The 12,321-nt window shown below is 39.5% G+C and overlaps 1 protein-coding gene across 1 annotated transcript in view; it reads left to right on the forward strand.

Annotated features, from left to right (window-relative positions):
• The window catches only part of LOC107673243 (Fanconi anemia group I protein-like), a 14,159-nt gene extending 1,931 nt beyond the window's left edge, over positions 1–12,228 (forward strand). The window contains exons 6-39 of the mRNA XM_016466762.1: positions 1–40; positions 343–400; positions 561–602; positions 674–797; positions 891–976; positions 1,069–1,201; positions 1,274–1,354; positions 1,544–1,680; positions 1,760–1,940; positions 2,052–2,139; positions 2,243–2,373; positions 2,459–2,529; positions 2,621–2,735; positions 2,825–2,947; positions 3,046–3,114; positions 3,206–3,307; positions 3,388–3,570; positions 4,192–4,313; positions 4,410–4,571; positions 6,196–6,375; positions 6,481–6,647; positions 6,742–6,821; positions 6,898–7,014; positions 7,098–7,149; positions 8,363–8,490; positions 9,871–9,936; positions 10,019–10,115; positions 10,276–10,460; positions 10,621–10,677; positions 11,365–11,424; positions 11,506–11,583; positions 11,743–11,838; positions 11,951–12,058; positions 12,148–12,228. The exon at positions 1–40 is cut by the window's left edge and continues 10 nt beyond it. Coding sequence (XP_016322248.1) covers positions 1–40; positions 343–400; positions 561–602; positions 674–797; positions 891–976; positions 1,069–1,201; positions 1,274–1,354; positions 1,544–1,680; positions 1,760–1,940; positions 2,052–2,139; positions 2,243–2,373; positions 2,459–2,529; positions 2,621–2,735; positions 2,825–2,947; positions 3,046–3,114; positions 3,206–3,307; positions 3,388–3,570; positions 4,192–4,313; positions 4,410–4,571; positions 6,196–6,375; positions 6,481–6,647; positions 6,742–6,821; positions 6,898–7,014; positions 7,098–7,149; positions 8,363–8,490; positions 9,871–9,936; positions 10,019–10,115; positions 10,276–10,460; positions 10,621–10,677; positions 11,365–11,424; positions 11,506–11,583; positions 11,743–11,838; positions 11,951–12,058; positions 12,148–12,210 — 3,582 coding nt within the window. The 3' untranslated portion in view covers positions 12,211–12,228. The remainder of the gene's footprint in view (positions 41–342; positions 401–560; positions 603–673; positions 798–890; positions 977–1,068; positions 1,202–1,273; positions 1,355–1,543; positions 1,681–1,759; positions 1,941–2,051; positions 2,140–2,242; positions 2,374–2,458; positions 2,530–2,620; positions 2,736–2,824; positions 2,948–3,045; positions 3,115–3,205; positions 3,308–3,387; positions 3,571–4,191; positions 4,314–4,409; positions 4,572–6,195; positions 6,376–6,480; positions 6,648–6,741; positions 6,822–6,897; positions 7,015–7,097; positions 7,150–8,362; positions 8,491–9,870; positions 9,937–10,018; positions 10,116–10,275; positions 10,461–10,620; positions 10,678–11,364; positions 11,425–11,505; positions 11,584–11,742; positions 11,839–11,950; positions 12,059–12,147) is intronic.
• The last annotated feature ends 93 nt before the right edge of the window (positions 12,229–12,321 follow it).

A 12,321-nucleotide genomic window follows, 5' to 3' on the forward strand; every position in this document is an offset into this window, starting at 1 on the left:
ACAGCTCTTGCCGCTACAGAAGCATTGGCTTATGGGAAAGGTAAGTTGCTATTTGCTAAGCCCAAACTGTTCTGTTAAAAAGGAAATCGCTCAGTAGGGTAAAACAGCAAAAATTTTATATTTTCAAAAAGTAATGTTAACTAAGTAAATCTGGGTTAAAGACTTCTGGCGTAGAGATAAGAAACCTGTAACTTTTTTAAAGCCTTTTTGACTTGAATTTTCCAAATCAGCATATCAGAATGATTTCTGATTGAAGACTGGTTTGTTTGCTTGGTTTCTTATTGATTTTTCTTTAATTGTATTAAATAGTAGCATACATACAAGTTTACTTTTTTACTTCAGGTGAGCTAAGTGGAGATGAATACAAGAAACAGCTGATCAACAGTCTTTGCTCTAGCAGGTAAAATCTCAATTTTAAGTGCTTTAATATTGGTTTTCAATTAGTAATCCATAAAGACAAAAATCAAGAAATGTGACATTGCTGTCCAAGTAATACCAGTTCAGAACACAAAAGGTAGTCAGTCTTCTGCCTTGAACTAACATATCTGAAATTCATGCAGATGGGATCCACAGTGTGTAATACACCTTACAACCATGTTCAGGTATGACATATTTACTGGCTAGTTATCCACTTTTGTCTTGAACACGAAGAAAACTGTATATTTTGTGTTAGGGATGTTCTGTTATCTGCTGATGAGCTTCAGTTTTTGATTGAGAAGATTCTACGGATGTTCCTCAAGTTGGATCTTCAGGAGATTCCACCTCTGATCTATCAGCTGCTGCTGCTGTCTGCCAAGGTCAGTTTATAGATCATAAGTTTTAAAAGTACTTTAAAAGTGCACCATGTGTATATGGTCAGATTCTTGTTTTTTTTTTTTTTAAATCAATAGGGCTGTAAGAAGTTGGTTCTAGAGGGAATCATCAGTTACTTCAAGAAGCAAGACCAACTTCAGAAAGAGGAGCAGAGGAATGGAGAGTGAGTAGGACACTTGCTCGATTCGTTTTTCATTTGACTTGACATGTCAAATAAAGAGACCTAGATCATTTTTATATATGTATCTGTATTAGGAGTGAAGATGTGGAGGTGCAGACCATACCACAGGATCAGCTGCGTCACGTAGAAGGAACCGTCATCCTCCACATTGTCTTTGCCATTCGTCTTGACCATGAGCTCGGCAGGGAATTTTTAAAAAACCTTAAGGTGAATGTCTGTCTGTTTCACATAACTTTTTCTTTGAGTATCTGTGTGCTAGCTGTTGGTCTTCTTTTGTAGATGGCCCACAGTGATCCATTGTGTCCCTTCAGTATTGCTCTGCTGCTCTCTGTGGCTCGCATACAACGGTACGAAGAGCAGGTATGTCTCTGTTTCATTATTCCTCTTAAAACCTAGTAAGCTGTCTATCAGGACAGCATTTTTACGTATCATGTGTGCATTTAAACATTGAGTGTTTCAAATTCTTTCAAATGTGCCCGTGATGGCCTAAAAACTGGTTTTACCGTCTCAAACCTTTGTGCCACTCTTAAAATTACCCATAATGCTCAGGTATTTGAGTTCCTGAAGGGCGCCATCACTAAGAACTTCAAGGATGATCAGATTCAGCACAGCTCTAAGTTTCTGCAGGAACTGCTGCCTCAGTGTAACAGTATCTCCAACATGATTTTAGACACCGTCAAAAACAGGTCTGGTTAAACTGCAGTGACTTTGGGTTCCTTAATTTATTGTGTAGATTTGTTCAATTTGTTCAATGTTTATTTGCAGCGTGTTTGGCTGGGATCATGTCACTCAAGGTCTGGTGCAACTGGGGTTTATACTTATGGATTCATTTGGGCCTAAAGCCGGAGCATTTGGGAAGGTCACAGAAGGAACGTCAAGCACGGCTAAAACGCCAAACCAGCTAGCGTGTCGACTTGGTGGACAAGTTCTCCTTGAGAGCTTCAAGGTATTGAATAGTGATCAACCGATGTTCTTCCAGTTGTATTACTTAAAGCATGCTCCAGATATTTCAAATATGTGACAAGAAGCCAACTCTTTGTGTTTTCGTTTTGTACAGATGCATGAACCAATCAGAGGGGAGATTCTAGAACAAGTCTTGAACCGACTGGTGACTAAAACGGCCTCACCTGTCACCCATTTCATTGGTCAGAAGTAGTCTTTTTGCTGATATTTATTCAAGCTTATTCATAGAAGTTTCATTCATTTCTGTATTTTGATCTGATCTTCTAAACTACATCGCTTCCACAGACCTTCTTTCCAGCATTGTGATGTCTGCTCCCATGATCCTCTTGGAATCTTCCTCTAAGGTCACAGAAACATTTGATCAGCTCTCCTACTTGCCCCTCAGCACTGTTCAGGGTCTCCTTAAAGCTGTGCAGGTAACATCTCAACCCACATGATATTAAGTATGAGCTGCTGTCACATGATCAAGTGTGTGATATGTTTAACATTTCCTCTGCTCAGCCTCTGCTCAAAGTGAGCATGTCTATGAAGGATGCCCTCATCCTGGTCCTCCGGAAGGCCATGTTCTCCAGGTATAGCAAGAAACGGTCCACGCATCCGAATGTATTTTCCTCTGTGTCAAGTGACGACTAAGTCCCAATAAATCTTATCCTTTCTCTGAAGTAATTTAGATGGCAGGAAGTCAGCAGTGGCAGGCTTCCTGTTGCTACTGAAGAACTTTCGTATTCTGGGGAGTTTGGCTTCCAGCCAGGCCAGTCAGGCCATTACATCCAGCCAGGTGAACGATAAACATCTGCAGACATATGTGCATTGCAGTTTTCATTACATACTCTTGTGTTATTGTGATTATGATTCTGACTCGTCCAGGTCCAGGCGGACGTCCACTCGCGCTATAACACTGCCGCTAATGAAGCCTTCTGTCTGGAGATCCTGAGCAGTCTACGCCGCTGCCTTAACCAGCAGGCTGATGTGCGGCTCATGCTTTATGAGGTCTGACCCTCTCACTTCCCCTACAGGAGTGAAACAATACAGCTGTTTCAGTGATCCATCTGCACTGTACTGAGAATGTGATGCATTTGATTTGAAAGGGTTTCCATGATGTCCTTCGTCGTAACTCTCAGCTGGCGAGTTCCATCATGCAGACCCTCCTGTCACAAGTGCGTGTATATCATCCTAAATTGAGCTCTTTTTGCCTTCCTGCTCTGACTAACTGACAGTACTGATCCAGTCATGATTTGTGTTTACCAGTTAAAGCGATACTTTGAACCAGAGCAAGAGCTGCTTCCGCCCCTGAAGCTGGAGTCGTGTATCAGCGCACATGGAGATCAGGTCTTCATCCAGGAGCCTCTGGTACTGATGCAGTGCCTCAATCACATTGATATGATGCACTTGATCACATAAGAATATTCAGCTAATGTAGGTTTCTCCAGGCTCACTTGCTGTGCTGCACGGTTCACTGCCTGCTGTGGAATCAGAACATACAGTCAGGTGGCAATGTGAGCGATGATGATGATGACGAAGATGAGGCGGGTGGAGTCCAACGTGAACTGCACGCTATATTGAAAAGCATAACGAAGCGCATGATTAAAAGCGAACTGGAGGATTTTGAGTTGGTGCGTTGTAATTCCCACCATTGCTGGTTTTTCTTGGAATAAAAATGTCAGAAAACCTGTTAAAAATTCTTGGGGCCAGATTTACTAATCTAATTTACTAACCGTCTTTTGGCGTTAAAAAAGTACTGTCAGGATTTACTAAAGACGCACAGTGAAGAATTAGCCCTGAAAAGGTGTGGACACAGTTATTTTTGCACTTGACCTTATTGAATATGCTTTTCCAGGAGTTTCCCTTTCAGACGCAAAATTTATGGGAGGAGAGTATTAAAATGAATCACGCAACACAATTTACTAATGTTTGCGCTTGTCAAATTACTGGTATTTGCGCCATTATTTAACGCCCAGAAAAAGCATGTCTTAAAGCAGGTCGGTAATTTGCGCTGCTCTTGGTAGATTGCGCTGGTCATTATGAAAATGATCTGGCTGCGTTGTGTTCTTTAATGTGTGCATTGTCAGTAAATCACATGCAGAATTTTCCCTTCCCATCGGCTCTTTTATGGAATTACGCTAATTTGCCGTTTAGTAAATCTGGCCCTTGGAACAGTATTGTACATTTGGTCAAAAGGGGGATGCTGTGACTAACAATACTAAATTTTTCATGTCTCATTTCATGTGTCTTAGGATAAGTGTGCCGAGTTTTCAACAAGTTCCAGTGTTGGAGTGAAGAACAGTATCTATGCTGTGCTGGTGATGGGACTGAATGAGGTTCTCATGGAGTACAACTTCATCACTGCCAATTACAAGTGTGTGTTTGTGAAAGTGTTGTTTCTGATTACTTTTACATCTTAAATGTTGTGCTAGATGTGTTTAACATATTCTGTGTTGCACATGCTGAGCAGTAAGAACCATTTTGAGGACGTTCTGGAGCTGTTCAAGCGCTATCATAAGGTGTCTGAGATCCTAAAGGAACGGGCAGGGAAAGGACGCCCCATGTCCAGCAAAACCTCTCGCAGCCTGCTGTCTCTAGGCTTCATCTCCACACTGCTCACTGCCCTTTTCAGGTACAGTTTGAGCGTGTAACTACATGAGCATATATACATGAACATATACACTACCATTTAAAAGTCAGGGGTTGTTGATTTTTTAAATGTTTTTAAAAGAAGTCTTATGCTAACCATGGCTGAATTTATTTGATGAAAAAATACAGTGAAAACTTTAATTGTGAAATATATTTGAAATATCTGTTTTCTATTGTAGCATACTTTGAAATAGTGGTCGACTGATATATCTCCAAGGCCGATATATCAGCCGATATTTGGCATTTTTCAAATATCAGCATCGGCCGATATGTTTTTCTGTTTGGCCGATGCGTTCGAGGTGGGACTTCTATTTTGACGGCGCTGACAGCTGACACATTTACATCATTTAAACAAATCTTTGAATGGCTAATTAAAATTTGATATTTTCAAACCTTGCAAACTTAGTTGAATCCAGTTGTGAGATCTTGTGAAGTGTGCATGTGACCTGCATGATCGCGTGTTCTCTGCGTGACTTTCAGTCCGTGCAAATTGAATGCTTTAAACATTAAATTCGTGATTTCAAATTATGCTGCGCTTTATGCATTTGCCCACTGTCATATTCATGTAATTTTCACTGTGTGCTGTATGTAAAATGAGTGTTACCTTGGCTTTATTTTAGGGCTGCACGATAAATCGCATGCGATATTTAATGCGCATCTTGTCAGTAAAGACGGTTCTGTAATCAGCGGTAAATCTCCATCACCTGCAGCCCTACTTTATTTGAAAAAATATGATTCCCAATGCACACAAACTTCCCAGAATACTGAGTGCTCTGTTGGTTACAGTTTACTTCCTTTTTAATTATATTTTTATTAAATATTTATTTGTTTGTGGAAAATACTTTGTCATCTAAAGTATAAGTATGTTTATTTTACAAATTTAGTTTTTAATCCATTTTCAAATTATTTCAAATTTCTTAAATATTAATTAAAATAAATACAATTATATCGGCCATTGGCCACCCTGCTTTCCAAGATATCGGCATCGGCCGTCAAAAAACCAATATCGGTCGACCACTACTTTAAAATGTCTAGGGAAAAAAGAATTTAATACTTTTATTCAGTAGGAAATTATTAAATGAATCAAAAGTGATAGTAAAGAGATTTATAATGTTACAAAAGATTTCTGCTTCAAATAAATGCTGTTCATTGAACTTTCTATTCATCAACGAATCCTGAGAAATGTGTCACGGTTTCCACAAATATCATTATTAATAACACCATTATTAATAACGGAGCAGCAAATCAGCACATTAGAATGATCTCTGAAGGATCATATGACATGAAAGACTGGAGTAATGGCTGCTGAAAATTTCGTTTGGCCATCACATGAATAAATTACATTTTAAAATATATTAAAATAGACAAAGTTATTTGAAATTGTAATATATCACAATATCACTTTTATATTGTATTTTTGACCAAATAAATGCACTTGGTGAGCATAAGATTCAAAAAACGTGTAATTATTCCAAACTTTGACCAGTGATAAATAATTTGTAAAAATTATAAATTAAACATTTAAATAAAACGTTCAATAAATTATCAATCCAAATTGTATTATTATCACTATGAAAAATTATGTATTTCTTTATTTTTTTTTTTAGAGACAGCACTCAGAGCCGTGAGGAGAGCCTGTCTGTGTTGCGTTCAAGCGGAGACTTCCTGCGCTACTCTGTGAGTGTGGCTCTGCAGAAGATCCAGCAGCTGGAGGAGACGGGACACACAGACGGGCCGGAGGGACAGAGCCCTGATAAAACCTTCCGCCACCTCTGTGACATCACCAGGTCAAGGCTTATGTTACTGAACAGTGTATTTCATTACACACAGGGGTTCAGTGCCTGAACAAAGCTGCAATTATTAACCTCATGCATGCCTTTCCCTGCATGCAGTGTGCTAATGTGGCGCTACACTAACGTGCCGTCGACCGTGGAGGATGCTGGGAAGAAGGAGAAAGGTCAGAGTGTGTCCTTACTATGTCTGGAGGGTCTACTGCGAGTCTTCACCACTGTGCTACAGCGATACCCGACACGCATGAGCAACTTCCTGTCATCTCTCGGTGGGCCTCTTAATACTCCTGTCACTTCTACATAATACTTATGTATGTTTATGGCGTTTTAATTTAACAAAAAAAAAAAAAAAACGTCTTAAAGATGTTTCTGGGGAAGGAGAGGCAGAGGGTGAAGGGTCTGATCTGACAGAGCAAACAGCTTTCTACATCCGCCAATTTCAGGTACCAGCTTCATTTTCAATCAGTCCATCTGTCCAAAACACACTGGCAAATATTATACATTTTCTTTTCTGTACAGCGAGCGCTGATGAACCAGCTCAGTGGGGGAGAGGAGGAGTTCAACAGTAAAGAAGCTCAGTTATTGGTCAGCATCCTTAGCGTACTCTCACGGCATCTCAATCCTTCCTCTCAGCAGGTAGTTCTTCAAAACACCCATGCTTTTTCAGTATTAGCTGTCAGGAATCTCAATGTGGCTTTTGTTGTTGTTTTTTTGTGCAGTTTGTGCAAATGATCACCTGGACTGTGAAAATTTGTAAGGAAACCAACTTCGGTAAGTGATTCATGTCCAGATACAAAGATGAAACATTTATTAGAGGCTGCTGAGAGGCTTTCAAACCATTGAAATGCAGCATTGTGGCAATAGTGCAGTCTTTAGGAAATAGGATCAAATAAAAAAATAATTACAATATTCACAATGCTGCATAATTTTATATCCCAACTAGGGCTGCCCTCGACTAAAAGGATTTTTCTGGTTGACTAGTAGTCGTTCATTTGAAGCATTAGTCGACTAATCGCACGTTTATTAATAAACCATTTAAATCATAATGAGCTTTTAATTGCCTACATATCCTAATATGCGCTCAAGTACACGCATAAAGCTTGCCACAGCGCACCGCAGAAGTAATGATTATGAGTTTGTCAGGGAAAAACAGTAAGGAGACATGCATTAACATTTTAATAATTTGATAAACTAGTGCTTTCTTTGTTTTCGGATTAAGAGATGAACTCGGCGACACGGACTCGTCATCTCCGCAGTATGTGCCTGTATGCATGTTTCTTACGGATTCATCTGAGAATAGGCTATTTGTTTTCCATTTGAACTGGTTCATTTGAAAGTAGACATTTCACTCTATAGATATATTTTTAATGTCTGTAAGGCAAAGATATTCACGGCATTTCTCGCTCAAGTTCACAGAGACCGAGACGGCAGAAAGCGCATCATGTTTGCTTTCATTATTTTACAAAAGCGCGTTTTGTTGTTATTGTGAATGCACACAAATAAACGTAGAGTCTTTACAGATTTGAAAGATGTATTACTCTTATCTGTATGACCAAAAATTACAGACTATTTTAAGAGCAAGTGACAAACCGGCGCCTCCATCTGTCCTGCAGTGAGCGCGCTACTAGCTTCCACACTCTGCAGACACTATAGTGCGCATTTCTCTAGGTTAACATTAGATTGAGAGGGCATGTAAAGTTGCTAATACTTACATATTTCAGATGATAAGCCATATTTGAGGTCGATGAATGATAGGCGAGCGTTTGGATGTCCTGCCCGATGTACTGTATTACCATAGACCAGCCGTTAACGATCTGTCTGTCACGGACTGCGTGACTTTGCCTGTGTATTTTTTTTTTCTGCGACTAATAAAATTTGATTACAAGCCTCTTCTGGTCGACTAACGATTAGTCGACTATTAGGGGGCAGCCCTAATCCCAACCCTACTTTCACTGGTTTCTTATGAAGATATTCTCTCTTTTAGAGGACATCTCTCTCACTAAGGGCTTGCTGTCACTGCTGTTCAACCTGCATGTCCTGTATAAAAGCCCAGTGTCTCTGCTCTGGGAGATGTGCCAGGACATACACAGCCAGCTGGGAGACATTGATCAGGTACTGTGACCTCTGATCTTCTCAAAGCAGCAAAATGAGCCTATTTTGAAAATTTAAAGTACTGGAGTTCTTTATATTTGTGACCATGGACCACAAAACCAGTTATAAGGGCCAATTTTTTTAAATAGAGATTTATATATTAAGAAATAAGCTTTCTATTGATGTATGGTTTGTTAGGATAGGATAATATTTGGTTGAGATTAGGGTTGGGCCGATAGACGATGCCATCAGTAATACGATGCCTGACAGACATCGTGATGATGCCGCATACCAGTTCCGTGTTCGGAAAGGAAATGAAGTGTACTACTGAAACCCTAAAGGGAATACATAGCCTACGCCATTGGAGGATAAAAAAATATTTCAATACTTTTTCTAGCAATTATATCGTTGGGTAAGTATAGGCGACTGTATATAAATTGCGGGCATCAGGGAGCCGCTATTGAAACCGCTTTCGATTGCACGCTCTCATTTTACTTTCACTTTCACTTTCGAGATTCGCGATCACAAGGACTCTATACTACGAAGCGGAAACTACTGACGTTGTGTCAATACGTTATAAATAGAACGAGTCAGCAGTTTACTGTCTGGGATTTGTCGTGTCGCGCCGCATCCAAGACAGCATGACTGTTTATAAGGCTTTCTTGTATTTTATTGCATCGCTGTCCATATAAACTTCCCTCGTCCACTTCACGAAGTGGAACGCACTTCAAAATGGCGCTTTCGATTGATCACACATTTGACAAGATTAGATGTTGGTCTTTGGTGCTCAGGATCTGCAAATCATTCGCCATCGTCCTATCAGACATTTCTCCTTACTCTGTGTATGTGGTAAGTGAACTTTCATGTACTGTAATGCAACAGGCTACCGCTAGCAAGCGGCTAACCTTTTAGGGGCTCCGTAGAACGCATTATTTGTTTCACACTTTGGGCACACCCCTAACCCCGCCCCACCCCCCGATGTCATCGTCCATCACGATGTTTCACTGTTGACATCGTCCGATGCCAATTTGGTAGACATCGTCCAACCCTAGTTGAGATACAACTATTTGAAAATCTGAAATCTGAGGGTGCAAAAAATCTAAATATTGAGAAAATCGCCTTTAAAGTTGTACAAATGAAGTCCTTAGCAATGCATATTACTTATCAAAAATGACGTTTTGATATAATTACGGTAGGAAATGTACAAAATATCTTCATGGAATATGATCTGTACTTAATATCCTAAAGATTTTTGGGATAAAAGAAAAATTGGTAATTTTGACCCATATAATGTATTGTTGGCTATTGCTACAAATTTACACGTGCCACTTATGACTGGTTTTGTGGTTCGGTGTCACATTTGGTCTTATGTCACTACTAGAATAATCTGTTTCTGAGCAGGATGTAGAGGTGGAGAAACAGTCTCATTTTGCCATCATCAGCATGAAAACAGCTGCATCCACCACGGTAAGAACGGACAGTCTTCAGAAACAAGTTTTTAAATCTTCATACCTGTTATTAGAGCACATCTGCCTCTCTTTCTTTCCAGCTTCTAGTCCTGTCTCAAGTTGGAAAGGTGTTGGATGAAGTCGACTGGTTGATCGCCAAGAACAAGGGCCAGATAAGCTCAGACCGAACAATTTCAGGTAACACACCAAAGACCTCCAACACACCTGCCTGGAAGTTTCTGATTAGCTGGGTCAGGTGTGTTTAATTAGGACTGTGACTTTCCAGGACCAGGATTGGACATCCCAGATCTAGGATAAAGAGCATTATAGCTATTTCCTGTGTGTGTTTTTGCATTAGGAAACACCCAGCAGCCACTGGGCCAGCAGGACCCGATTGAGAAGGCTGTCACGATTCAGTTAGGCACACTGCTAACAGCTCTGCACGAGCTGGTTCAGACCGCCCTGCCCACGGGACCCTGCACAGACACACTAATGAGAGAGCTCAGTCGAACCTCCAGCATCCTGACTACACTTACCAAATATGTGAGTCTCCTTCCGATTTATGACAGTAATGTGATTTATAATATTCATTTCAGTTTGCTCTGTTATGGTTTGGGGAATCTTTACAGCTCAGAGCTTTACACAAAAACAGTGCTGCACATAAAATTAAAGTCGTTAAAAACACTTATTTTTTATTTTGCAGTATATTCAGCTGTGTGCGACCCAACCTGGCCAGCTACCTGCACGTTTGGAGAAATTGGTAAGATTTTTCTAAATATTTACAGTACAGAGAGGAGCAAGAATTGTTTAAATGTTCAACTTTAACGTGTGATAATGATGTGTCTATAAAGTCTAGTTAAATCCTGAATCTGATTTCCAGTGGATTAGACTACTGAAACTAATTTTCTACTGAGATTAAAAATGTTTCCTCAGCACTAAATCAGCATATCAGAATGATTTCTGAAGGATCATGTGACAATGAAAACTGGAGTAATGATGGTGACAATTCAGTTTTGTCATCACAGGAATAAATTACATTTTAAAATATATTCAAATAGAAAACAGCTCTTTTAAATTGTAATTATTTCACAATATTAGAGTTTTTACTGTAATTTTGATCAAATAAATGCATAAAATAAAAGGCGGACGTAAGAGACTTTTTTTCAAAAACATTACTGACCCCAAACTGTTAAAAGGTAGTGTAGTTGCAACATTTATCTCAAAAAATTGTTGCAAGGATGTCAAATTTGATATACAACTCAACATTAATGCCTTTTATTTGTGATAAAAACAAAACTTTTGACTGTTAACTAAGAATCCACTGTTTTGTCCAAACAGCCATTATTGCCAAATAGGGTTATATTTAACTTAAAACAGTAAAAACCTAGTTAAAAATATTCAAGGCGTTTTAACCGAAATGCCACTAAATAACTTCTCTTGTGTCCAGGTGAAGCTGTCAGGGTCTCATCTCACTCCTCAGTGTTACTGTTTCATCACGTATGTACAGGTGTGTACCTGAAAATTATCCTTTTTTTAACCTTCACCACACTGTCTTTGACACATTATCAGATCATGTTCATTTGTACAGAGTGGCGAGCTGACGGCAGGAGGCCAGGAAAAGTTGAAGAAGAAGAAAAAAGAAGACGAGGCGGTAGCAGCTGCTTCAGTAGGAACTATTAAGATTCATTCCCTGAGACTAAAAAATGCATTTTGAATAAATGTTTTGGATTTTTAATTTTTTTTTATGAAAATATTTGGTAACAATTTAGTCTCTGGAGTGCAAAGTCTTAAATGTTTTGTGCATCTGATGTGATTTCTTTTCTAGGCTAAAGTCCTCCGTGAGACTAAAGCCATCCCAAATCTCATTTTCAACATTGAACAGTATGAGAAGTTTCTCATTCTTCTCTCCAAGAAATCCAAGGTATTTCTTGGAGGATCCAAGTCTCTTAGGTTTTTGCCTATATGCACAGCATATACAACAACAAGTGTTATGGAAAAAATTGAAGGCACATCTCTAAACGTTTTTTAAACAGATCAATCTGATGCAGTACATGAAACTGAGCACTTCCAGAGACTTCAGAATCAATGCTGCCACATTGGAAGCCGCACTGCAGGAACAGCAGCAGGATCAAATCCAACAGGTGTGTCTTTGTTTAAACATGTTCATACTCAGACAGTGCTGTGGGTTTGGGCTCTTCATCTTCAATGGTGTCTTTATTTCTTTCTTTAGACTGAAGATTCTCAGGTTTCCGAGGAAAATCGAGCACCAAAGAAAAAGAGGAGGAAGCAGTGAAAAAAGAGCTTCTAGTCATTCTTTTACACTTTTTACAACCCTGTTCATTCATTTCTCTCATTTCAACACTGAGTTCGCACTAGGGGTGGCCATTTATGTGCTGAGAGAGAC

Source organism: Sinocyclocheilus anshuiensis, unplaced genomic scaffold (genome assembly GCF_001515605.1).
Source record: "Sinocyclocheilus anshuiensis isolate Anshui unplaced genomic scaffold, SAMN03320099.WGS_v1.1 scaffold68, whole genome shotgun sequence".
In the NCBI taxonomy this organism is placed as follows: domain Eukaryota; kingdom Metazoa; phylum Chordata; class Actinopteri; order Cypriniformes; family Cyprinidae; genus Sinocyclocheilus; species Sinocyclocheilus anshuiensis.